The sequence below is a fragment of the Sus scrofa genome, chromosome 4 (assembly GCF_054392235.1).
Source record: "Sus scrofa isolate SSC_HxYL_T2T_F1_AM1 chromosome 4, Sscrofa_HxYL_maternal_Yorkshire_Landrace_v2.0, whole genome shotgun sequence".
In the NCBI taxonomy this organism is placed as follows: domain Eukaryota; kingdom Metazoa; phylum Chordata; class Mammalia; order Artiodactyla; family Suidae; genus Sus; species Sus scrofa.
In genome coordinates this window covers 97,403,956-97,430,710 of record NC_139386.1, presented here as the reverse complement: position 1 = coordinate 97,430,710, position 26,755 = coordinate 97,403,956, and the positions used below count along the sequence as shown (strand labels likewise).

At 41.0% G+C, this 26,755-nt stretch overlaps 1 protein-coding gene across 23 annotated transcripts; it reads left to right on the top strand.

Annotated features, from left to right (window-relative positions):
• Positions 1-13,235: 13,235 nt before the first annotated feature.
• Positions 13,236-26,359, top strand: LOC102161780 (SLAM family member 9). 23 transcript variants are annotated; one of them, XM_085022664.1, is made up of 7 exons: positions 13,236-13,424; positions 14,581-14,693; positions 17,560-17,857; positions 20,189-20,485; positions 22,745-22,888; positions 23,097-23,182; positions 23,473-26,359. In XM_085022664.1, the coding sequence occupies exons 1-7, from the start codon at positions 13,337-13,339 to the stop codon at positions 23,542-23,544; spliced, it is 1,098 nt and encodes a 365-aa protein (XP_084878790.1). In that variant the 5' UTR covers positions 13,236-13,336; the 3' UTR covers positions 23,545-26,359. The 23 variants fall into 23 exon arrangements, with proteins under 23 accessions (XP_084878790.1, XP_013852391.2, XP_084878800.1 ...); XM_013996937.3 differs by having other exon boundaries at positions 23,092-23,182; XM_085022669.1 differs by having other exon boundaries at positions 13,275-13,424; positions 22,757-22,888; positions 23,092-23,182.
• The last annotated feature ends 396 nt before the right edge of the window (positions 26,360-26,755 follow it).

Genomic DNA, 26,755 nt, shown 5'->3' with positions numbered 1-26,755 from the left:
ACCTTTTAAAATTGTACCTCACAAAATCAAATACCTCGGAATACACCTAACCAAAGAGGTAAAGGACCTATATGCCGAGAACTATAAAACCTTAATCAAAGAAATCAAAGAAGATGTAAAGAAATGGAAAGATATTCCATGTTCCTGGATTGGAAAAATCAGTATTGTGAAAATGGCCATCCTACCCAAAGCAATCTACAGATTCAATGCAATCCCTATCAAATTACCCATGACATTTTTCACAGAACTAGAACAAACAATCCAAACATTTATATGGAACCACAAAAGACCCAGAATCGCCAAAGCAATCCTGAGAAACAAAAACCAAGCAGGAGGCATAACTCTCCCAGACTTCAAGAAATACTACAAAGCCACAGTCATCAAAACAGTGTGGTACTGGTATCAAAACAGACAGACAGACCAATGGAACAGAATAGAGAATCTGGAAATAAACCCTGACACCTATGGTCAATTAATCTTTGACAAGGGAGGCAAGAACATCAAATGGAAAAAGGAAAGTCTATTCAGCAAGCATTGCTGGGAAACCTGGACAGCTGTATGCAAAGCAATGAAACTAGAACACACCCTCACACCATGCACAAAAATAAACTCCAAATGGCTGAAAGACTTAAATATACGACAGGACACCATCAAACTCCTAGAAGAAAACATAGGCAAAACACTCTCTGACATCAACATCATGAATATTTTCTCAGGTCAGTCTCCCAAAGCAATAGAAATTAGAGCAAAAATAAACCCATGGGACCTCATCAAACTGAAAAGCTTTTGCACAGCAAAGGAAACCCAAAAGAAAACAAAAAGGCAACATACAGAATGGGAGAAAATAGTTTCAAATGATGCAACTGACAAGGGCTTAATCTCTAGAATATACAAGCAACTTATACAACTCAACAGCAAAAAAGCCAATCAATCAATGGAAAAATGGGCAAAAGACCTGAATAGACATTTCTCCAAGGAAGATATACAGATGGCCAACAAACACATGAAAAAATGCTCAACATCGCTGATTATAAGAGAAATGCAAATCAAAACTACCATGAGATACCACCTCACACCAGTCAGAATGGCCATCATTAATAAATCCACAAATAACAAGTGCTGGAGGGGCTGTGGAGAAAAGGGAACCCTCCCGCACTGCTGGTGGGAATGTAAACTGGTACAGCCACTATGGAGAACGGTTTGGAGATACCTTAGAAATCTACACATAGAACTTCCATATGACCCTGCAATCCCACTCTTGGGCATCTATCCGGACAAAGCTCTACTTAAAAGAGACACATGCACCCGCATGTTCATTGCAGCCCTATTCACAATAGCCAGGACATGGAAACAATCCAAATGTCCATCGACAGATGATTGGATTCGGAAGATGTGGTATATATACACAATGGAATACTACTCAGCCATAAAAAAAGGATGACATAATGCCATTTGCAGCAACATGGATGGAACTAGAGAATCTCATCCTGAGTGAAATGAGCCAGAAAGACAAAGACAAATACCATATGATATCCCTTATAACTGGAATCTAATATCCAGCACAAATGAACATTTCCTCAGAAAAGAAAATCATGGACTTGGAGAAGAGACTTGTGGTTGCCTGATGGGAGGGGGAGGGAGTGGGAGGGATTGGGAGCTTGGGAAAAAAAAAATAAAAGTTATGCTCCATTTATAGTTATTATAAAATATTGACTATTTCCCCCATTTTGTAGCTTATTTTATACATAATAGTTTGTACCTCTTAATCCCTTACCCCTATTTTGCCCACCTCCTTCCATCTCTCTGCTGGTGACTACTAGTTTCTTCTCTGTATCTATGAGTCTGCTTATTTTTTTGTTATATTCACTAATTTGTTGTGTTTTTCTTAGATTCCGCATATGGGTGATATCATACAGTGTTTGTCTTTCTCTGTTTGACTTATTTCGCTTAGCATAATACTCTCCAAGTTCATCCATGTTTCTGCAAAATGCCATTCTTTTTTGATGGATGAGTAATATTCCATTGTATATATACACCACATCATCTATATCCATTTCTTTGTTGATGGAGATTTAGGTTGCCTCCATATCCTGGCAATTGTAAACTTTGCTGCTATAAACATGGGGCTGCATGAATCTTTTCAAATAAGTGTTTTTGTTTTCAGCTATAAATACTCATGATGAAATGCTGGGATATGTGATAGTGCTATTTTTAACTTTTTGAGAAACCTCCATACTGTTTTCCACAATGACTGCTTCATTGTACATACCCACCAACAGTGTACAGTGGTTCCTTTCTCTCCACATTCTCACCAACATTTGTTATTTGTGTTCTTTTTGTTGAAAGCCACTCTGACCAATGTGAGGCGATATCTCATTGTGGTTTTGATATGCATTTCCCTGGTGATTAACAATGTTGAGCATTTTTTCCTGTGCCTGTTGGCCATCTGCATGTCCTCTTTGGAAAAATGTCTATTCAGGTCTTCTGCCCAATTTTTAATTGTATTTTTATAATGTCAAGTTGTACGAATTCTTTTTTTTTTTTTTTTTTGTCTTTTTGCTATTTCTTGGGCCACTCCCACGGCATATGGAGATTCCCAAGCTAGGGGTCCAATCGGAGCTGTAGCCACCGGCCTACGCCAGAGCCACAGCAACGCAGGATCCGAGCCGCGTCTGCAACCTACACCACAGCTCACGGCAACGCCGGATCGTTAACCCACTGAGCAAGGGCAGGGATCGAACCCGCAACCTCATGGTTCCTAGTCGGATTCGTTAACCACTGCGCCACGACGGGGAACTCCCGAATTCTTTATATACTTTGGATATTAACCCCTTATTGGTCATATCACTTGCAAGTATTTTCTCCTTTTCAGTAGGTTATCTTTACATTTTGTTTATGGTTTCCTCTGCTATGCAAAAGCTTTTAAGTTTAATTAGGTCCCATTTGCTTATTTTTGTTTTTATTTCCTTTACTTTAGGAGACGGATCCAAAAAACAGTGCTACTATTTATATGAAAGAATATTCTGCCTATGTATATCTCTAGGAGTTTTATGGTTTGTGGTCTTACATTTAGGTCTTTAATCCATTCTGAGTTTGTTTGTTTATTTTATGGCTGCACATGCAGCATATGGAAGTTCCTGGGCTAGGGGTCAAATTGGAGCCTCAGCTGCAAGCCTATGCCACAGCCACAGCAAAACATGGTGGGAAGGGATAAGTTGGGTGGATGGGATTATCGCATTCATACTACTATGTATAAAGTAGATAACTAATGAGGACCTACTTTATAGCACAGGGAGGTCTACTCAATGTTCTGTAATAACTTGCATGGGAGAAAAGAATGGATATATGTGTATGTAAAACTGATTCACTTTAACATAAACCTGAAGTTAATACAATATTATAAATTGACTGTACCCCAATAAAATTAAAAAAATTAAAAAGTGCAAACTTCCAGTCACAAAATGAACAGATCATGGGTATCAGATGCACAGTGGTAATCATTCATGAGGAATGTACGTCATATTATTATGCCGTACACCTTAAACATACATTTCTATAAGTTATTATATCTCAATAAAACTGGAAGAAAAAATTAATGTTTGGTGGAATTTACCTGTCAAGCTGCCTGGTCCTGGACTTTTTTGTTGTTGTTGGGAGTTTACAAAAACTTCCTGATTAGTCATAATCATTATGTTCATATTTTCTATTTCTTTCTGATTCAGTCTTGGGAAATTGTACATTTCCAGGAATTTATCCATTTCTTCTAGGTTGCCTATTTATTGGTGTATAATTGTAGTAATTTTTAAGATCCTTTGCATTTCTGTGGTGTCAGTTTTAACTTCTAATTCATTTATGATTTTATTTATTTAGGCCCTTGCCTTTTTTTTTTTTTTTGTTAAGTCTGGTCAAATATGTATCAACTTTGTTCATCTTTTATATATGAAACAGCTTTTAGTTTCATTGATCTTTTATACAGATTTTAATCACTCATTTATTTCTTCTTTGATCTTTATGATTTCTTTCCTTTTACTAACTTTGCATTTGTTAATTTTTTTTAGTTCTTTTAGATTTGAGGTTTTTCATATTTCTTGAAGTAGAATTATATTATTATAAACTTTCCTCTTAAGATTACATTTACTGTGTTTCATAGATTTTAGATCATTGTGTCTTGCTTTTATTTACAAATTTTTTTGCTTTTATTGTAAAATTTTTTCCTTGATTTCTTCAGTGGCCCATTGGTTATTTAGTAGCATGTTGTTTAGCCCCCACATTTTTGGGTTTTTTCTAGGCTTTTCCCATGGTAGTTGATTTTCAGTCTCATGGTGTTGTATTCAGAAAAGATGCTCAATATGATTTCAATCTTTTAAAGTATCTTGAGACTTGATTTGGGGCCTGCCATAGATCTATCCTTGAGCATGTTCCATGTGCCCTTGGAAAGAAAGCTTTATGCTGCTTTTGGATGGTATATTCTATTTATATCTATGAAGGCCATCTAGTCTAATGCATTGTTTAATTTCAGTGTTTCCTTATTGATTTTCTGGGGGGGAGATCTGTCCATTGATGAAAGTGGGGGCATTAATGTCCTCTACTATAATTGTGTTACTGTTGATTTCTCCTTTATGTTTGTTAATATTTGCTTTATGTATTTAGATGTTCTTATGTTGGACACATATATAGTGTATACAGTTATAATTGTTATATCTTCTTGTTGCATTGAACTCTTTATCATTATATAAGTTATTCTTTATCTCTTGTTTTAAAGTCTATTTTGTCTGATAGATATGTTGCTACAAAGCTTTCTTTTTGTTTCCATTTGATGGAATACATTTTCCCATCCACTCACTTGCCATCTGTGTGTGTCTTTAGATATGAACTGTCTTTTGCAGGCAGCATACATATAGGTACTTGCTTTTGCATTCATTCAGCCACTCTATATCTCATTATTGGAGCATTATTCCATTTACATTTAAAGCAACTATTGCCGTTTTTTGATTGTTTTCTACTTGTTTTTGTAGATTTTGTTCCTTTTTTCTTTTTACTGTCTTTTCTTGTGATCTGATTGCTGCCTTTTGTTTTATGTTTTAATTTATTTTGTGTGTGTATCTATTATAAACTTTGATTTGTGATTACCAAGTTGTTCATATATAATAATCTGTATATTTATGTGATTATTTTAGTTTGACTGTATCTTGAGTTCCAATGCGTTCTGACAATCCTGTATTTTTACTCCCCTGGTCTAATATTTTGTGACATCATGTTTGGTCTTTTTGTTTTGTTTCATCCCTTAACTACTTATTGTGGATGTAGATGTCTTCACTAGTTTTGTGTTTTAACCTTCTTACTAAGTGGTTGACCTACTGCTACCTTTACTGTATGTTTTCCTTTACCAATAAGATTTTTCCTTTCATAATATTTATAGTTCCAGTTGTGTTTTTTCTTTTCCATTTAAAAAAGTTCCCTTTAATTTTTTTGTAAAACCAGTATAGCATTGATGAACTCTTCCAGCCTTTTCTTATGTGTAATATTCTTTATCTTGTCCCAAAGCTGATGGCAGGTTTTTTCGTTTTATTTGAATATATCACAACACGCACTTCTGGCCCACAAAGTTTCTGCCAAATAGTCAGTTAATTGTCTTATGAACTGCCTTTAAAAATGTAACTAGTTTGCTTTTACTTGCTGCTTTTAAGGTTGTCTCAGTATTTAATTTGCCATTTTAGTTTTAATGTGTCTTGATGTGGTTCTCTTTGGGTTCATGTTGTTTGGAACTGTGCATCCTGGACCTTGCTGTCTGTTTGCTTTCCCAAGCTAAGGAAGTTTTCAGCTATTATTTCTTCAAATATATTCTCTGCCCCATTTTACTCTCTCTGTTGCTTCTAGGACCCTTATAGCTTGAATGTTAGTATGATTGATGCTGTCTCAGAGGCCTCTTAAACTATCTTCATTTTTTAACATTCTTTTTTCTTTTCAACCTAGATGATTTCCTTTTCTCTGTCATCCAATTCGCTGACCCAGTCCTCTATATCATATAATCTACCATCGATTCATTCTAATGTATTTTTAATTTCAGTTATTTTATTCTTCAGCTCTTTTTTTGTTTTTCTTTAATTTTCAACACTTTTTAAAACTTCTCACTGTATTCATCCATTCTTCTCCCTAGTTCATTGAACATCTTTATAATCATTGCCTTGAAGTCCTCATCAGGTAGATTGCTTATCTCCACCTTGCTTAATTCTTCTGGGGCTTTATCTTGTTCCTTTGTTTGGAACAATTTCCTTTGTCTCCTCATTTTGCCTATTTTTCCATGTTTATTTCTATATATTAGCTAGTTTGATTTCATTTCTCAATCTTGGGGAAATGGCTTTATGTAGGTGATGTACTATGCGGCCCTGCAGCACCCTGCCCTCTGATCATTAAACCTATGTATTCTAGGGATATCCCTTATGTGAGATGCATGGGTCCTTCTGTTTGGTGTGACTGACTGCTGTGGGCCCACTGGTAGATGGGGCTGGCCCTAGCCCACTTGGCTTCCTGACCCTGCCTTATACAGTGACTTCTAGCCTGCTGCTTGCCATAAATGGGCCTCAGCTTGGCTGGCTGCCTGTCCTAGTTGGGGCAGGGGTCCCAGGATTTGTGTCTGCATGTTGTTTGACAGGGTTAGGTCCAGGGTTGGCTGACTGCATGGTCCTGGGGATTTTTTTTTTAGAGGTTTTACCAGCCCACCAGTTGATAGGTAAGCACCAGGCCATAAGTTTAGAGGGAGGACTCTAAATGACACTTTCCAGTTTCAGTGTGTTCATGGTAGATAAACCTCCCAAAGACGGCTGCTCCAATGGGAGTCCTAGTTACTTCTTGCCTTTCTTGGAGGCTCTACAATATCAGTAAGTGGGTCTGACTCAGGCTTTCTCAAATTATTGCTTCTGTGCTGATGTGGGCCTCTTTTCTGCTTGAGGAGCAACTTTGAAATTATAACATCCTCCCATTTGTGGGTAGAACACCCAGGGGTGTGAATATTAACTATATTGCATCTCTCCCCCCTACACTTTTTTTTGGTGTGCTTTATACACATAGATTTCCATAGTGGTGGAAATTTTTTTCTGATAGTCTCTGGGTTGTTCTCATAGATGGCTGTTCTATTAATAGTTGTAATTTTGGTGTGTCTGTTGGAGGGGTTGAGCTCAGTGTTCTTCCTGTTCCACTGTCTTGACCACATCTCTCTATTTAATCTAAAGTTACTTTTTGATAAGTTTATGACTTTCTAGAAATTTGTCCATGATTACCTTTAAGTTATTTTTCATATAATTTTCACATTTCTTCATAATATTTTTATTTTTGAGGAGTAATTAATATCCTAAAATTAATATCCTACGATCTCAACTAGGTTAATACCAATTTATTTTTATTTTTATTTTTTTTCAGGTTTTTTTTTATTTTTTATTTTATTTTTTTTATTTTCCCACTGTACAGCAAGGGGGTCAGGTTATCCTTACATGTATACATTGCAATTTCAGTTTTTCCCCCACCCTTTCTTCTGTTGCAACATGAGTATCTAGACATAGTTCTCAATGCTATTCAGCAGGATCTCCGTGTAAATCTATTCTAGGTTGTGTCTGATAAGCCCAAGCTCCCGATCCTTCCCACTCCCTCCCCCTCCCATCAGGCAGCCACAAGTCTCTTCTCCAAGTCCATGATTTTCTTTTCTGAGGAAATGTTCATTTGTGCTGGATATTAGATTCCAGTTATAAGTGATATCATATGGTATTTGTCTTTGTCTTTCTGGCTCATTTCACTCAGGATGAGATTCTCTAGTTCCATCCATGTTGCTGCAAATGGCATTACGTTGTTCTTTTTTATGGCTGAGTAGTATTCCATTGTGTATATATACCACATCTTCCGAATCCAATCATCTGTCGATGGACATTTGGGTTGTTTCCATGTCCTGGCTATTGTGAATAGTGCTGCAATGAACATGCGGGTGCATGTGTCTCTTTTAAGTAGAGTTTTGTCTGGATAGATGCCCAAGAGTGAGATTGCGGGGTCATATGGAAGTTCTATGTATAGATTTCTAAGGTATCTCCAAACTGTTCTCCATAGTGGCTATACCAGTTGACATTCCCACCAACAGTGCAGGAGGGTTCCCTTTTCTCCACAGCCCCTCCAGCACTTGTTATTTGTGGATTTATTAATGATGGCCATTCTGACTGGTGTGAGGTGGTATCTCATGGTAGTTTTGATTTGCATTTCTCTTATAATCAGCGATGTTGAGCATTTTTTCATGTGTTTGTTGGCCATCTGTGTATCTTCTTTGGAGAAATGTCTATTCAGGTCTTTTGCCCATTTTTCCATGTTGCATTTCTGTATACCAGCAATGAAACATTAGAAAAGGAATACAAAAATACGATACCTTTTAAAATTGTACCTCACAAAATCAAATACCTCGGAATACACCTGACCAAAGAGGTAAAGGACCTATATGCCGAGAAGTATAAAACTTTAATCAAAGAAATCAAAGAAGATGTAAAGAAATGGAAAGATATTCCATGTTCCTGGATTGGAAAAATCAGTATTGTGAAAATGGCCATCCTACCCAAAGCAATCTACAGATTCAATGCAATCCCTATCAAATTACCCATGACATTTTTCACAGAACTAGAACAAACAATCCAAACATTTATATGGAACCACAAAAGACCCAGAATCGCCAAAGCAATCCTGAGAAACAAAAACCAAGCAGGAGGCATAACTCTCCCAGACTTCAAGAAATACTACAAAGCCACAGTCATCAAAACAGTGTGGTACTGGTATCAAAACAGACAGACAGACCAATGGAACAGAATAGAGAATCTGGAAATAAACCCTGACACCTATGGTCAATTAATCTTTGACAAGGGAGGCAAGAACATAAAATGGAAAAAGAAAGTCCAATTTAAATAGTATACAAAATTTTGATCCTTTATATCCAATATATCTATGTTCTTTATAGCTTTGTGCTCTTATACTAATACAAAGTATATCTTGACTTTGTGTGCCTATTAGCACAGATTTATAATTTTATTTTATGTAAAATTTTAAAAGTCAGGAGAAAAACAACAACAAAAATCATTTATATTTTCTTTTTTGTTTACCTATTTAATGGTCTTTATCATATTCTTTGTTCATATGAGTTCTATTTACTGTCTAGGGTCTTTTCACTTCAGCTGGAATGACTTCCTTTATTATTTGTTATAGGGGAAGGTTTTTATTGACAAATTATTAGTGCTTAAAGATATTTCTATGTCTGAACTTGTCTTTCAAAGGACAGGTGAGTTGGATAGTGAATACACATTTGAAACTTTTTTTCCTCTTAAAACCTTGAATATATCCTCCCAATGATTTTTGGCCTCCATGGTTTTTGAAAGCAGCTGCTAATCTTCTTGGGGATCCCTTTATGTCATGAATAACTTCTTTATGTCTTTTCAGGATTCTCCATTTTGCTTTTTTGATAATCTAATTATTATATGACTAGATGCAGATATCTTATAGTTTAGTGTTTTTTCAAATGAATTTTAGGAAGCATATTGCCAATATTTCTTCACTTTTTTACTTTTTTCTCTTTCTCTTCTATTTATAGAAATCCATTATGTGCATCTTGATATGAATGTTGGTGTCCAATAGGTCTGAGTATACTTTTACCTTTCTCCATTATTTTTTCTTTCTTTAGTTCAGTTTGGATACACTAAATTGACATACCTTCAAGTTCAGGATTACTTTTGTTTCTACTCATATTTGCTTTGGAGCTCCTCCAGTTAATTTTTTCCTTCAGTTATTTTATTCTTCAACTCCAGAATTTCTACTTGGCTCTGTTATAATTTCTGTATCTTAATATTCTCTATTTGGTGATTCATTGACCTTGTACATTTCTTTTCTTTTTCTTTTTTCTTTTTTTGTCTTTTCTAAGGCTGTACCCACGGCATATGGAGGTTTCCAGGCTAGGAACATTGCTGTGGCCAGCTTACACCAGGGCCACAGCAACGTGGGATCCAAGCCCCGTCTGTGACCTACACCACAGCTCATGGCAATACTGGATCCTTAACCCACTGAGCAAGGCCAGGGATCGAACCGGCAACCTCATGGTTCCTAGTCAGATTCATTAACCACTGAGCCACGATGGGAACTCCCTCATTGATCGTATACTTTTCTTTAGTTCTTCATACATGACTTTCTTTAGTTCTTTGAACATGCCTAAAGCAGTCAATTTTAAGTCTTTTCAGTAAGTCAAATGTTTGTGCTTCCCTATGGATATTGTAATTTTATCCTTGGGAATGAATCACATATTCTTGGTTCTCTGCATATCTTATAAGTTTTTGTTGAAAAATGGTCTTTTAAAATAATATAATGTGGCAACTCTGGAAATCAGATTCTTCCTCTTTCTAGAGCTTGTTTTTGAGTTATTCTGCTCATTCTTTGTTGAGTTGGCTGCTGAAATTTCTGTTTGTTTAGTTTAGTAGTCAGCTAATGTTGGATAGAGATTTTTTTTTAAGTGCCTGGACTCTAAGTCTTTGCTGAAAATTCTGTGTGCATATTGGCTTTATCTTCCATACTCATCCAGGCATTTGACAATTGTGCCTTTAGGCTTTAACTAATGTTCACACCGAAGCCCAGTGTCAGCCAGCATTGGTGGGGATTAGGGCCTTCTCAGGCCTCTTTGAAAATGCATACAGTCATGTTCATATGCCTATATTTCTAGATTCCCAGAAATATGTTGGAGCTTTTCAAAACCCCTATAAATATCTCATTCCCTAGTTTTCCCTTATAAGATTTTAATTAGTCTATAGTTTGCATCATGAAGTGTTATTCAATACCTTAGGCAGCCCAAAGTTAAACAATTGCCTATAATTGCTTTTGTCAAATTCTGCTGAGTAAAGGGCTGATCACAGGGGGAGAACTCCATGTTGGGTCAACTACAGATTTTGTTGAAGTGGGTTCTTCAGGGGGATCACCAGACATGTCAAATCATGACAGATTTATTGGGAATGAGGCTTTGAAATGGCTTTCTCTGGCAGCTGCAAAGTTGCTGGTGTTCCCCAAGAATACAGGCTATTTTTCAAGTGTATTTTGCTGTTAGAGAGCAGAGACTTAACTAGGGAAAGTTAAAACACCACAATGCTTCCTGTTCTTATATGATTCAGCTCTTTTTTCTTAAATAAATACCCCTCTGATTACTGCATGTCGTAGTTATTTTCCAGAGTTCTGAAAAATTTCTCTAAAATGGAAGCAACTTTTCTTATTGCTTGAATAAAGGAGAGAATTTTTGAAAGTTCTTACTCTGGCATTTTATACCCTTCATATTTTAACATACTTAAGTTATTAATTATTTTCTAATTATGGCTGTAGCTGTCTTTACATACTTTTCCCTGAGGTACTCATTGAAACCACCCATCATCCTCTTATTACTTTTTAAAATTTTAGGGCTATTTCTCTTTCATTAAAAATATTAAATATAATTTTAACTGGCAAATTCTTCATTCTATTATAGAGGAAGAGGAAATAAAGAGAGGAAGGATAATAATGTGCACACTTGCTGCTGTCTGCTCCTCTCTCCAGCCCAGCTCGGGGGCTCCTCCCTTGCTCTCCTGTCAACCATGAATGGCTGCTTAGTGGCTCTTGTCTATCACTCAGGAAGGGTGACCAGGGAAAAGACTATAATTCAGGTCTTCTCCCCCAAACGTTTCTTTACTAGGCACCTAACTCTCCTCCCAGGGTTGCAGTTTCCTCCCATGTGAGCAAACTGCCAACCTCTATCTCTCCAGGCCCGTCACAGTCATGACTAGAGTTTCTCAGAATCTCTCTTCTCCTGGGCATGTCTGTGGTTGGGTTGATGTTTATGCTTATGAGCACTTTGCCAGTTACTTAGAATGCAACCTTGAGCAAATTATTAATTCTCTTTGTATTTTCAGGATACTCCTTCATGACATACATGCAATGCTTAGGTAATATTGTGTTTTGAAGATTTAATTAAGCATATATTCTAGGTTAATTAACTTAGCACATGTAGAGCCTCTGGCATAGGATAGATGTTCAATACATGTACTCTTCATATAGCTCAGCTCTCTATTGGGATATTCAGCTCTTTGGAATTCAGATAAAATAGATGTGACCATCTATCAAGGCCCATGTACATCCACAGGGTTCCTGACAATTTTTGTGCATTCTCAGCAACTTACTTTCTCCTGGTCACCTCTCAGATTTCTTTTATTCTTGAACTCTCCATCTTACTGGACTCTACATTTCCTCTCCTATCTGGACTTTCTGACACACACACACGCTGTGCTGCTGTAGATCCAGGCCTGCCTTCCTTATATTCCCAAAGATTCCTGGCACCAAGTATTTGCATTCAGTAAACTCTTCTTTTTTTAAAATCTTTTTTGGGCCACACCCACAGCATATGGAGGTTCCCAGGCTAGGGGTCAAATCGGAACTGTAGCTTCCCGCCTATGCTATGACCACTGCAACGCAAGATCTGAAAGCTGAGTCTGCAACCTACACCACAGCTCACCGCAATGCCAGATCCTTAACTTACTGATCGAGGCCAGGGATCGAACCTCCGTCCTCATGGATACTGGTTAGGTTCGTTATCTTCTGAGCCATGACAGCAACTCCTTCAGTAAACTCTTTCTAAAATTTTTGCAGTTGACCTGTGTGCTTGTTTGTGTGTTACACCGTAGCACAGGACGGCTGGTATGTTGATGATGAGACACTTTCCGAGATTTTTTTTTTTTTTTTCTATTTTCTTTGGGCCGCTTCTGCGGCATATGGAGGTTCCCAGGCTAGGGGTCCAATCGGAGCTGTAGCCACTGGCCTATGCCAGAGCCACAGCAACGCGGGATCTGAGCCGCGTCTGCAACCTACACCACAGCTCACGGCAACGCCGGATGGTTAATCCACTGAGCAAGGGCAGGGACCGAACCCGCAACCTCATGGTTCCTAGTCGGATTCGTTAACCACTGCGCCACGACGGGAACTCCTTTCCGAGATTTTTAATAGGTCCCAGGTGTTTTGCCAGCATGTAAACTCTGTCTGGTTCTTTCCCAGTGTTCCTGGACTGCATCTATTGCTGGTCCTTCTCTCTAGGCTCCTCCACCCCACTTCCCTTAAGCAAATAATTTTCAAAAGCAAGCAGTTCTCACACAAAGATTGCTCACAAGAGGTGTAGGGAACTGGGGCAGGGGGTAAATAACAGACTTGCTTCCCGTCGTCCTGAGAGTGACCAGTGCATGAGCTTCCTGAATGTTCACTCTGTATATAAGAAGTTTCCGACACTGGGACTCATTATGTTTTGAGGTAATTTCCCTATTACTAGATGGGGTTGGAGGGAGTAAGCCAGTCGTTGGATATTCTCTTGTCTGAGATGCTGCAGAGCAGTTTAAGTGAGCACAAAATGGACTCAGGTGAGTTGTTTGAGGTTACGCAGTGGGATGGGACAGTGGCTGTGCTGCTGGGAAGATTTTTTTCCTAGAGTTTGTTGTTAAGAGTGCAAACCCGACCCTCGATTCAATATGTGACCTTTTGCAGTCATGCAGCCACTTGTGGTCTCAGGCTTCACATCCATAAAATGGGCTTAATACACAGTGTCAGTGTCCTGAACACCTTGAAAGCATGGACGAGTCTTGCGGGTACAGCACTGGGTTCTGGGCAGCTGAGGAGAAGGCCTCAGTGGGTAGGAAAAGGAGGCACAGAGCTGTAGTTATGTAGTGGTGGTGCTCCTGTAGAGTGTGGGCCCAGAAGTTCTTATGTTGAGGGGTATTCTGTTTGGGGAGAAGAGGCCAGATATTGAGCCTCAGTAGGTGGGAGCTGAGGCTTTGCCAGGAGGAGTGAGTAGACAGCCATCCTGCCCTGAGTGACAGCAGGAGCAGGGCTGGCAGAGGCTTAAAGCATATGCTGGGTGTGATTCCAACAAAAGCTTATCAATTTCTGCGGGTTTTGGCTTTGCCCTGTGTGTCTGGAGGATATCGTGCTGGGATAAAGCCAGAAGGGTGCAAGCAATAGATAAATGCCAATTTATTTTTATTTATTTATTTATTTTTGCTAACAGTTTCTTACTTCGGAAATGGACAGCTAAAGTTCATGGAAAATCGAAAAGGAAATTTATCTCATTATCTCATGAAATGGTGTAAAGATAGCTTCCAAACCGGAGAGGTCTGGCCCCCCTCTGGCTGAAGTAGCATGACCTCTGTGCCAGATCATAGGGTGACATTGATGAGCAGAGCTACCTAGGGCAGAGCTGTTAACCACGGATGGAGGGATTACAGTGGGTGTAGAGTTAGGGAACGTGAGATCACCAAGCTAGCTTGGCCACAGGAACGGGATATCTCCAACAGAGTACCAGGTATATGATAGTGTGAGGCTGTTTATATATTTATCCTGCAATTGTTTATTGAGGGCCTACTGTAGGTGCTGGGAGGATAACATGGAACAGCTGAATAGCTTATTCTAGACCTGTGCTGTGAGCCCAGAACTAACATGCTAGCCCCACCCTTAGGGGTGGGGAAGAGCCTACAAGCTCTTAGGAGTAAAGCTTTCCTTCTCTCTTGCTCTGCCTCCTAGATGCTTCCTCCGTGGCTGAGCGGGCTGGCAGGCAGCATCGATGGAGCCGTGCTCAGAAGACCCCCATCTCTGTTGGGTCTCCCAACTCCTGCGATTCACCAGTCTCCTCCTCAGTGAGTAGCCTGGGCTTTCTGGGAGGGAGGGAGCCAAGATATGGGGTATCCTTCTCTGTCTGATGTTGAGGCTGGAAACCCTGAGCTGGGGTAGCCTTAGCTAATAGTAAGGAATCCATTACCAGGGAGGTGAGGCTGCTTCTGTTGCCATAACAGTGAAGCCTGGAGAGCCTGGGGCCACCTGGGGAGAGGGATGGAGGGAGACACAGAAGCCGGTTCCTGGGGACAGAAGTGGTGGGAACAAGGTTCCCCTGACCTGACAGAGGGAACTTGACAGCCTCTGGAGCTGTCCTATGGAGAAGGGAACCAACCTAAAATCCCGTGTGGATTCTAGGAAGCCAGAGGAAGCAACTCTAGTCAGGTTCTCTTGGGCAGGATGCAGGATGTTGAATAAAATAAAATTCTAATTTTGGGAACGGAAGGGCAGTATCTGAAATTTAAGAGTGTCTCTAGTAAAAGTATAGAGAAACCAACAAAGGAGCTATAGACTGCTAACGTGGGCTCAGGGAGGGGTGAACATGAAAAAGAGAGAAGGGAGGGCAGAGTAGAGAAAGTTAGGGGTTAAGCAAAAGGAGAACTGAAAGACTGTTCTAACAAAGGCCCTAAATTGCATTTATGACTTCATTGAGATTATACGTTTCTAGTGAAGATAAATAAAAACGAATAAGAAAATAAGACCAGGTGAATTCTGAATTCTGAAGAAAGTTTGGAAAGCTTTTATTGCTTTAATTTTTTGTTTTAGTATCCTAGCCACTATATGATCTTGCAGGAGTCATGTGGATTTTTCTCTCTCTTTTTTCTTTCTGTTTTTTTTTGTTTTTTTTTTTGGCCTCACCTGCAGCATGTGGAAGTTCCCAGGGGCAGGGAGCCAACCCGCGCCACAGCAGTGACCCAAACCACTGCAGTGACAACACCAGATCTTGAACCCACTGCATCACAGGAGAACAAGTTATTTGAAATTTAATGGATTATAGAGCACGTCCAAACAGAATTCTCAGCATAACAATAAGCTTTGCATGATATCACGTCCCTTTTAACTAGGTAACTTTGTGTCAGCCGTTAAATATAGGCTTTCCTTTTTCTTCAATTTTATTTAACTAGAGAGGTACATTAAGAGTTTTGTTGTTGTTGTTTGTTCTTGTTTGTTTTCAGGGCTGCATCTGCAGCATATGGAGGTTCCCAGGCTAGGGGTCTAATTGGAACTGTAACCACCGCCCTCCACCACAGTTCACAACAACGCCGGATCCTTAAGCCACTGAGCGAGGCCAGGTATCAAACCCGCAACCTCATGGTTACTAGTTGGATTTGTTTCTGCTGCTCTGCAATGGAAAGTCCAACATTAGAGATTTTTTTTTTAAGAGTTTTTTCTATAGGTTTTGTGGGTCAAAGATTATATAAGACAGACATACAGAGAGAGTGAGAGAAAGCGTAAGCCACCTCTTTCTTCTCCTCTTTCTCTTCTTCCTCCCCCCACTGTTTGCCTTCCCCTCCCGTCCCCCTCCCCTCTCTCTCCTCCTTCCCCTCCCCCTGTTCTCCTTCTTCTATAGACATAATCACTTCAGGAGGACCCCAAATCTGGATGGATAAAAAACCAAAAATTCATTGTTTCAGTTCTGGAGCCCAACAGTCCAAAATTCGAGGTGTCATCAGGACTATGTTCTCTCTAAAACCTGTAGAAGTGTAAATGTCATCTTAGGCTGCCAAATCAAGATACCACAGGCGGGGTGGCTTAACCAAACCAGGAGTTTGTTTCCCTTAGTTCCGGAGGCCTGAGTCTAAAATGAAATTTGGGGCCAGTTCTGTTTCTGGTGAGTGAGGGATAGGGCACTGTGTCGTGGGGAACTGCTGGCCATGGTGGTCATGTCCTGCCTTCTTTAGAAAGACATGGTAGCACAGACTCATCCAGTTCTTCTCAACTGACCTTCGTGGGCTGTTTCAGGAGGGTCCATGCTGCACCCCAGGGCATGGGCTCTGTGGACAGTGTGGCCTCTGCACCAGGCCTGTTCCTGCCATGGGGTGTCTGTCAGAGGGGAGTGAGATGTGGAATGAAGGGACAGGAGGAGCTGTAAGGAGGCAGACAGGAGCAGATGAGTGAATACCTATTATTCTCCTGGACCACTGCCCCCACTGCTACCAGTCATCAAGGCTTTGGGCTTGGGGCTAAAAAGTTGCTAAGCTCCATATGATGGTTACAGTCTTACCAGGGGAGCCACAGGGATTGGGTGAAGGTCTGACCCCACGGAGATGCCTGATTAAGTGAGCTAGTGATGAAATGAATTCAAAGAAATAGCTGAAATACTTGTACACAGGAATACTGGCCTGAGCCATTCTCTGCTTCCATTGAGAGCCAGGAATGGGGCTAAGTGAAGCGGGAGGGAGGCCACCCTGATATGGGGAGAACTTACCGATTTGGAGAGGGTACTTGGTCCCTGGCAGGCAGAGGCCACCGCAGATGGATCCTGACTTGCTGGAAAAGCAAATTGATTTTCCTTTCAGGATAAGGTTTTTCTGTGATACTTTCCTTGGTGCTGTTCTATCCTTCCCTGATCCCCAGAAAGGACGGAGGGTACAAGGTCCCTTGAACCTGAGCCTCATGGGGGAGGATGGGCTCTGGAGGAGGTGATCCTGGGAGGGAGGGTGGTTGCTGTGCCCACTGGTCACAGCTCTGCAGGGAAGTGACTGAGCAGGAAGGCTCACTGCGACCTCTTGGAGACTGGTGCTCTGGCTGGGGAAGTGATGTCTTGGTGGAGGGACAGCAGAGCTCACTAAATGATCACTTGCCCTAGGCGTCTGCAGCACTGGGGCCAAGAGTTCTGGAGTCCACAGTCCTGGAGTTCAGGATTCTGGAGCTCATGGTCTTCTGCAGGGGATCCAAGGAGGTTCTGTGCTGTTTCATGTGTTCGAGAAGCAACAAGCTGAGCTGGAGGAGATCACATGGGGCTTTGGCCCTGGGTCAGAGTACAGAGTCCTGCTGCGAGTCCGTCCTGGGGAAGCTCCCATGTGGGTGAGCCTCCAGGACAGGTACCAGAAGAGGGTCCGTGTGCCCAACATGATGTCCTTGAAGATTGAGAACCTGACCTCTGAGGACAGTGGGTCGTACAGGGCTCGAGGCAGCTGCACTGGAGGAGTAGAATTTACCCAGGTTTTCCACCTCACTGTCTATGGTAAGTGATAACCCACCACCCCATCCTGTGGCTTACCTCCTTCTTTTGTCCCAGAAGGGTCACATTGGCTCCATTTTGCAGGATTCATTCCAGACACCAGCCTTCATTTCTTATTTTCTCCTTTGAAATTAGAGTAAGTGGTTTCACCACAAATGGAGAGCCGAGCCAAGATTCATACGAAGGATAAAGTCACTTCAGTGTTTTGGGAGAGGGGAATAAAAATTGGGGGAAATGGTATTTGTCATAATAATTATTATTATTTTTAATTTAAAAAATTTTTGCTTTTTAGGGGCCACACCTGCGGCATACAGAGGTTCCTAGGCTAGAGGTCTAATCGGAGCTACAGCTGACAGCCGACATCACAGCCACAGCAATGTCAGATCTGAGCTGCGCCTGCAACCTGCACCATAGCTCATGGCAACACTGGATCCTTAACCCACTAAGTGAGGCCAGGGGTCAAACCCACAGCCTAGTTGGACTCGTTTCCACTGTTCCACGACGGGAACTTCAATAATTATTCTTTATAGGGCTATGTATTTATGTATAAATTTATGTATAATTTTCTATTGCTACTATACCAATTACTATAAACTTACTGGCTTGAAACACACAATTATTACTTATCTTTCTGGAGGTCAAAAGTCCAACACAGGTCTCACTAGGCTAAAGCCAAGGTGGCAGGGGCTGTGTTCCTTCCTGGAGGTTCCAGGGATGAAGACATTTTCTTACCCCTTATACTTTCTATTGGCTTCCTGCATTCCTTTTCCTGCAGTCACAATTCTTGATCTTCAAAGCAAGCAACAGTGGGACAAGTCCTCACTTTCATTCCTTTGACCTCTTCCTCTTCTTCCTTATTCTACTTTTAAGTATCCTTGTGGCATACGGGTAACCCAGAATAACCTCCCTATTTGAAAGTCAGCTAATCAACATCCTTAATTTCCCTTTGCCATGTAACTTAACATATTCACAGGTTCTGAGCATCAGGATGTGGACATCTTTGGAAGGGAGCACTATTCACCTGTCACAGTTCAGAAAGCCACGTGTCCTTGGTCTTGTCTGTCCCTCTCTTTTTACTCAGCACCAGCCAGAGAACACCTCACTTCCAAAGAACCCACAAATCTAGCTCAAAAATCCTCTACTGATGTAGGAGAAAATTTTCACTGCAATTCTTCTTAAGAACCTCATTTAGTCAACACTTTCCTTAAAGTTCCTGTTGCATGGTGAAATATCTGATATGAGAGAGTGACTTTGACTGCTTTAGGTGACCATGTGATTTTTTTTTTTTTAAGGGCCACCCCTGCAGCATATGGAAGTTCCCAGACCAGGGGTCAAATCAGAGCTGCAGCTGCTGGCCTAAGCCACAGCCACAGCAATGCCGGATCCAAGCTGCATCTGTGACCTACACCACAGCTCACACAACACCGGATCTTGGATCTACTGAACTAGGACAGGGATCAAACATGCATCTTCATGGATACTAGTCAGGTTTGTTTCAGCTGAGCCACAATGGGAACTCCCCCATGTGACTTTTAATACAGACCTCTCAATCTCTGACTTCTCTTCTTTTGTGGACCTCAAGTTCAACATCATGTTCCACATTTGGAGCTGTCATTCCTGGTTGTTGCCACTAAATCTCTCAGAACAGTCTGCTTTTGCCATCCCAGCACAGGTCAGGTGTCAATCCTCAACAAGGGCTGTGTAGTCCCAGGTGTCATCTGAGCAAAAGAGGGCAAGGTCCTGGACCAGGTTAAGCTCTTCATTCCCAGATTTCTCCTTCTAGGAAACACATCTGTTTCTTATAATGGGTCCTGGAAGGGGAGGTCCAGCATTTAGAGTTTTTTTTAAAAAATAAATTTTATTGGAGTAGAGTTGACCTATAATGTATTAGTTTCAGGTGTACAGCAAGGTGAATTGGATATATATGTATATTCTTTTTTGGATTCTTTCACCATATAGGCTATCACAAAGTATTGAATAGATTTCCCTGTGCTATTTGGTAGGTCCTGGTTACTTATTGATTTTGTATATAGTAGTGTGTATACAGAATTTAGTTTTTTATGGGAGAATTTTACATTTTACATCTTGCTTAGCATTGTGCTTAGCATTTTACATCTTGCTTAGCATCTTGCTTAGCATAGGGCTTAACTCAGTGGTTTATTTTCTTTATTGTCATTGTTATATATTTGGCTTTTGGGAAAATTGTGTTTCTTCTAGAAAATACACTCACTATTTTGAGAGGGAGGATGCTTCAATGAAGTAATGGTTGATAAAACATGAGCTGTAATGTTCTCCATTCATGTGAGCTCCATGTTTTTCTCCCTCCTGCCCCAGAGCCTGTGCCTGTTCCCAAGATCCAGGTCCACTCATCATCCATCACACCAGGCTGGTGCAATGTTACCGTGGAGTGCACGACCTCAGGGGACACAGAGGACCTGAAGGTGACCTGGGAGGGCAAGGTCCTCCCCAAGGAGCTGGAGGAGAAGGTGATGCCTGGACCAGCCTACAACTCCCACACCCTGGCTGTGAACCTGCCCCTTGGCAAGCCTTACACCAATATCACCTGTGTGGTCAGCAACCAAGTGGACCAGAAAACTGACACCTTTGACCTTGGGAGAGTCTGTGACCATGGTGAGTACACCTGCCGCAGGGGAGGGGTTCTCTTGGAGCTCGGGTGCAGTGGGATGAAGGTTCTGGGCTTTTCTCCCCACTGTGTTATTAGCACCACCTTCCACAGGGTCACCCTATACAGGAGCCTGGGAAGCACATCGAGGTTGCATCTGCTTTTCAGTGTCTCTCAGTCCAGGCTCTTTGCCCCTGCTGGTCCAGATAGCAGCCTTTCGATACTTCTCCCCACACTCATTCATCATTCATTGTGTGTCTAGAGTGGTCTTTAGCAAAAATGAATTGAATTGTGCAGATTGTGTCATTTGAGGGATCTGATTTCCAACAGCTCCCTGTAGGACTCAGGGCTCAGAGGCTCCTCTGCCTGTGTTTCTTATCTCACACGCGTCACACTGAGCTGCTTGCTTGGTGTTCCTGAATGTGTCCTGCTATTGTAAGCTTTTGAGCCTCTAGAAACACTGTTTCCTGAAATATCAGCCATCCCAAGTCAAGAGTTCTTCACTTCCTTATTTATTCCTAATGAAGGATTTCCTTCTGTTAGAGCCAACTTCATGGGTGTGCGACCTGTGCAGTCACAAACGGCTGCATGCTTGGTTATGGTTCTGCTATGAATAAAGTTTGAATAATATATCCTTGTTGCTTATCTATTTTACACATTATTTTTAAAAATTTGTAAACATTTAAAAAATTATAAGTAGAGTCGATATATAATATTATATAAGTTACAGGTAGGGATTCGTAATATTTTTTAAATGTTATACTACATTTGTAGTTATTATGAAGTATTTTCTATATTCTCTGTGTTGGACAATATATCCTTGTTAGCAGTTTGTACCTCTTAGTCCCTTCTACTTATATTGCCTCTCCTCCCTTCGCCTTCCCCACTGGTAAGTATTAGTTTGTTCCCTATCAGATATAGATCTGTGAGTCTGCTTCTTTTTTGTTTTAGTCACTAGTTTGTTATATTTTAGGGTCTATATATGTGATAGCATACAGTAGTTGTCTTTCTCTGTCTGACTTATTTCACTTAGCATAATGCCCTCCAAGTCCATCCATGTTGCTGCAAATGGCAAAATTTCATTCTTTTTAATGGCTGAGTAGTATTCCACTTGTATTATTATTATTATATTTTGTATGTCTTAATCTCATACACCAAATCTACTCATTTCTACTTCTCTCACCCCTTTGATAACACTAGTTTATTTTCTACATCTGTGAGTCTATTTCTGTTCTGTGCATTCACTCATTTTTATTATTTTTTAGATTTTACGTGTGATATACATTATTTGTCTTCCTCTGACTTATTTCACTAAGTGTAATATTCTATTCTCTAGAACTTTCAATAACCTGTTAAAATACTGAATTGCTATGCTATACACCAGAAACTAATATAATATTGTAAATTAACTATACTTCAATTTAAAAAAGTTTGAACAAACAGTGCCTTAAACTCATTCCCATTGCCTTCTCCTCAGGCATTACTTTTTTAAGGAGCAGTCTATGACCACCGCACACTGAGTAGCAATGTTCTATTTGTGAATTTGTCTCCTGTGTAGCCTGGAACACCTTGAGGAAAGGGACCATGTCTTCTTTGAATCCCAAGCAGGGCTTCTGACTATGTTTGCTCACGTTCAGTGTTTCACTGAATCATGAATGACCCCTCTAGCCCATCCTCCACTGGGGGGAACTTCTGGGGCAATCTGATGTGTCAGCATAACTTAAACCCCCTGTTATCCTCCCCTCATCCCCATTCTGGTGTCTCAGATAAGTTCAACACTCAGTATGACCCACAAGACCCTCTGGAAAGAGATTCTTCCTTCCTCTGATCCTCCTCACCCAGCTTCCCACTGCCCTGTTCCTCTCCTGCCTGCTGCAGTGGGGTGATGGCAACTCTCAGGGCTGGTGATTTGACACAGATATTTCTTGAATGTGGTGCTCCTCCATCCTGGAGTGCTGTGCCCACCTGGAATATTGGCAAACTCCCACTCTTCCCTCAAGACTCAGTTTATGCATCACCTCCTCTGAAGGGGCCCTCCCAGATTACCTGTGTATAAGATGTAAATCTCCATCTCACTGAAGTCCCTCTGGCTGGAACACCTTGGTATTTTCTCAGTGCAGTCATGAATGAATGAACCTTCCAGGCGCCTTCCTTTTCAGCTTCTGAACCAAGACTTCAGTCCTTTCTACTTGCTCTCTCTCTATCTCCTCTTGGCAATGTATATTTACAGTTCTGTCTTTCCTTAACTTTTTCTCCCTCTCTCTGAGTGAGGGAAACAGGTTCACATGGAAAGGCCATTGTTGGCACCCTTGGAGGCATCCTATGTGCTGTCATGGCTGTGCTACTCTTCCTGGGAACCGGACTGTACCTTTGGATGATGTATAAGAAAAGTTACCTGACTTCTGAAAGAGGCAGGTTGCACTTCTCCTTTCTGGCCCAGATACCTCCTCTTTTCCACTAGAAGCTAGGCTTCCTTTCTTCTTTGTTTTATTGCTCAGGGATTGCCCCTGCAGAGGGGGTGGTGGGTGTGAATATGACATTGGGTTCATAACAGTGGAAGAGGGTGCTGGTTTTCAAGGCTGAGATTCAAGCTGCACTCTGTATATGACTCAAGAACAGGATTGCAGCAAATCCACAAGGACCGTGATGATGGCATCGACTGTGCAGAATTGAGCCAGAAAATGTATCAAGAAGACATGTACATGGTGAGAAGTGGGAGCTGTGCCAAACTTGGGTTGTCCTGGGTCCCTCTGTGTCTACACTTGTGCTTGTCAAACCCAGTCACTGCTATTTTCTGGCCCCACTGCCTCTATTACTCTTTCTGGACAATCAGCAATGTTAAGTAGGATAATTTGTATGTAAGGCCATTGAAATTCTGGGTGCTTATGGAGAAATCCATAAATAGTGCATAGCAGCAGCATTGGTTCCATGTGGGTCCCTCTGGATCTACTCTATCCTTCATCTGTTTTAGGAATTCTCTGTCTTGCATTCCCAGGATATAAATGAGCAATATATGAAAGAAGAGCGACCTTTCTACACTGTCTACTCTGTGATCCATAACGAGTGAGGATATGAAGATAATTTAATTGGAGGAAGCAAAGGAATCTGGCAGTCTTGGACACCTCCAATCTGATCCTGATATCTTTCAGACACCTGCTTCTCCAATTCTGATTCTGCTCCAGCTGCCCCTGATCTCTTTCACTCTGACCCATGTGACTTCAGCTCAGCAAGGAATGGATCTGGACCTTCAGAGCCTAAAATGGGTGAAGTTTTGTCCTGAGAACTTTGCAAATAATATCTCTTCTAATTATTATCAGGACCCTCTAGGGTAGCCATCATATTCTGTATTTTATAAGATCGTAGCCATTGTCCCCAAACTAGTTGCTGTCAGAACAAAGCCTTAAATCCAATACTAAACAATTCCAGGTTTCACATCTTACTGATTCTCTGTATTGTACCGAAGACCTTGGAATCTTGGAGTATTCAGATGGGAATATGCCTCATTTGTTCCTCTCCCAAGTCTCCAGGCTCTGATTCAGGTGCCCCATTCGGGCTGAGTTCATTGCTGATGGATCATCTGGTGGTTGAAAGAGGAACTGCTATTAAGTGGACACTGCAGACTTGGTATGTGGGAGGCATGGAATGAGGAAACTTGCCCTTGGTACTGAGGAAACATTCTGAGAGGACATGCTTCTCACTCTTGGGTCTTGTAGGAGTTCCTTCCTCTCTTTCCAAAGTGTGTTGTGGGTTTCAGCATTGCAATCTTCAAACCGGCTCTCCTTGCTTTTTATTCAAAACTCCACTTGTTAGGCTTTACATAACTTTTTCATATGGACTTTCGACAATTTTGTGAGGCAGAAATCTCCACTGTACATATGGAAAAACAAAATGTACAGACTAAATACCACGCTTGAGTTCTCCCCAGTTAAAGTGATGTGCCTGATTTGGGTTCACAGAGGATTATAACTTCACTCATTTTGACTCCTTCTTCTCTGTCATTCCAGACCCCCAATCAGTTACTAGCTTGCATTGGGTGATCCTTCACATAGCTTTTTGTCCTCCATCCTTCTTTCATTCTTTCATTCCCATCTTTCATCTGCAGCTCCACTGTTTCTACATTTCTACCATCAATGCAGAGGATGTCTCCATGTAACTCTTGTTATTTTTGTGACTGTGGCCATGCTAGTGTGTGATATATCTCATCGTTGTTTGGAATTGCATTTCCGAGTGATTAATGATGGTGAATGTATTTTCACGTGTACTGACCTTTGTCTATCTTATTTGGAGTTAATCAGTTTCTCTCTCTGATTCTCTCTCATCATACTTTGCCCCCATCATACCAATAAAAGTGCTTTTGTTCAGGTCCCCTGGAAACTCCATGTGTTTAAGTCCAGTGAACATTCTCAGTTTCATCTCCCTTGAATTTCAGCAGCAATGGACTTGTCCTTTCTTGAATCACTGCATCACTTTGCCTTCACTACTCACCATTCTTTTCCTCCTCCTCAGTGGTAGCTCACTAGTTGCCTTGACTGGTTTCTTTCTCATCTATCCAATCTCTAAATTCAGGAATATTCTAGGGTTCATACCAAGACCAACCAGATTACCTCTCTTCACTATCTATACTTGTTTATTTCTGGTGTGTGGCCACATGCTAATCCCCAGATCATATGACTATGTGAATTTCATAGGCAAAAATGTCTTACAGATGTGATCAAAGTTAAGGCCCTTGAGATTGGGAAATTACCCCAGATTGTCTGAGTGGGCCTATTTTAACCATGAGAGTCCACACAAGTAGAAGAAGAAGAGCTAGAAAAGTGGGTCAGAGAGATATGTGGTGCGAATTTGACCTACTATTGCTGTCTTTGAAGATGGAGCAAGGGGGCCACAAGTCCAGGACATGTGCTGGGCTCCAGAAGCAAAGAAAGACCCTCATTTTATAACCCACAGAGAATGAGGATTTCAGTCTTACAACTGCCAAGAGCTCAGTTCAGGCAATAACCAGGAGGAGCAGAAAAATGGACTCTCCCCTAGAGACTCTAGAAAGGATCATAGCTTGAGGACACCTTAATTGAGTGCCAGTGAAACTCACACTGGACTTTTGATCTTTAAATCTGTAAGATCATAAATGTGTGTTATGCGACTTCATTTGTAGTGATTTCTTATGACAGCAATAGAAAGCCAGTGCAGGTATGGTACCATCTCATTGCTTTATATACATTGGCTACTCCAAAAACTCCAATCTGGATTACTCCCCTGGACTCCACATTGCAAATATCCCACTATTTACCTGACATCTCTACTTGGATGTATAATAGGCATCTCCAGCTTGATATGTCCAAGTTTAAGCTCCCCAAACATGTTCCTGTGCTGTCTTCTAGTCCCAATGATTGTCAACTTCATCCTTCCATTTGGTTTGGCCACATAATTGGCTGTCATCCTTGACTTCATTCATTTTCTCATGATGCACACTCTATCAGCAAAGACTGTTATCTTTTTTATCTATCTATCATCTATATCTCCATCATCTATTTATCTATCATCTGTGTATATTCATAATATAATTACCTCTTACCACCTACCTGACCTGTTATGACCACCAGTTTTCACTTGGACTATTATAACAGCCTCACATGCTCCCTGTCTCTGTATCTAGCCCCTTTAAGTTTAGTCTCAAATAGCATCCAGAGTAATCCTTTCAAGAGATAAGGTAAAATTCTGCTGTTACAGCCCAGGGAACTATATCTGATCACTTTCGATGGAACTGATGGAGGATAATGTGAAAAAAAGAATGTATATGTATATATGACTGGGTCACTTTGCTGTACAGCAGAAATTGAGAGACCATTGTAAATCAAATATAATAAAAAAGTTTAAAAAGATAAGTTATGTTGTATCATTCCTTAACTCAGAACTTCCCCCGGCTCCCATTTCACTGAGAGCATAAACCGAAATTCATTCTTACCAAGGCCTTCAAGGCCCTGCATCATTTGACATCATCTCCCACGCTTCCTTCCTCCCTTAGATACTGGAGGATCTGGGCTTTTGCCTATTCCTTCAACACTCCAGGCCTGCACCTGCTTCAGAGCCTTTGCTTCTGCCTGGAATTCTCTCTCTCTCCAGGTATATGCATGTCTTTTTTCCTTTGCCATCTTCAGGTCTTTGAACAAATGTTATCTTCTCAGTGAGGTCGCCCCTGACACCCCTATTTAAAACGGAAACCTCCTCCTGGAGCCTGCCTTTCTCCTTCCTACCCTATTTTCTGTGAGGCAGAGTACATT

What these genes read in the sequence shown, in the direction of transcription:
- LOC102161780 (XM_085022664.1), top strand. Translation starts at nt 13,337, where the DNA reads ATGGGGTTGGAGGGAGTAAGCCAGTCGTTGGATATTCTCTTGTCTGAG. An exon ending in TGAGCACAAAATGGACTCAG is followed by an intron (nt 13,425 to 14,580) that starts GTGAGTTGTTTG and finishes TCTGCCTCCTAG; the next exon opens with ATGCTTCCTCCGTGGCTGAG. An exon ending in TGGGAGAGTCTGTGACCATG is followed by an intron (nt 20,486 to 22,744) that starts GTGAGTACACCT and finishes CCTCTCTCTGAG; the next exon opens with TGAGGGAAACAGGTTCACAT.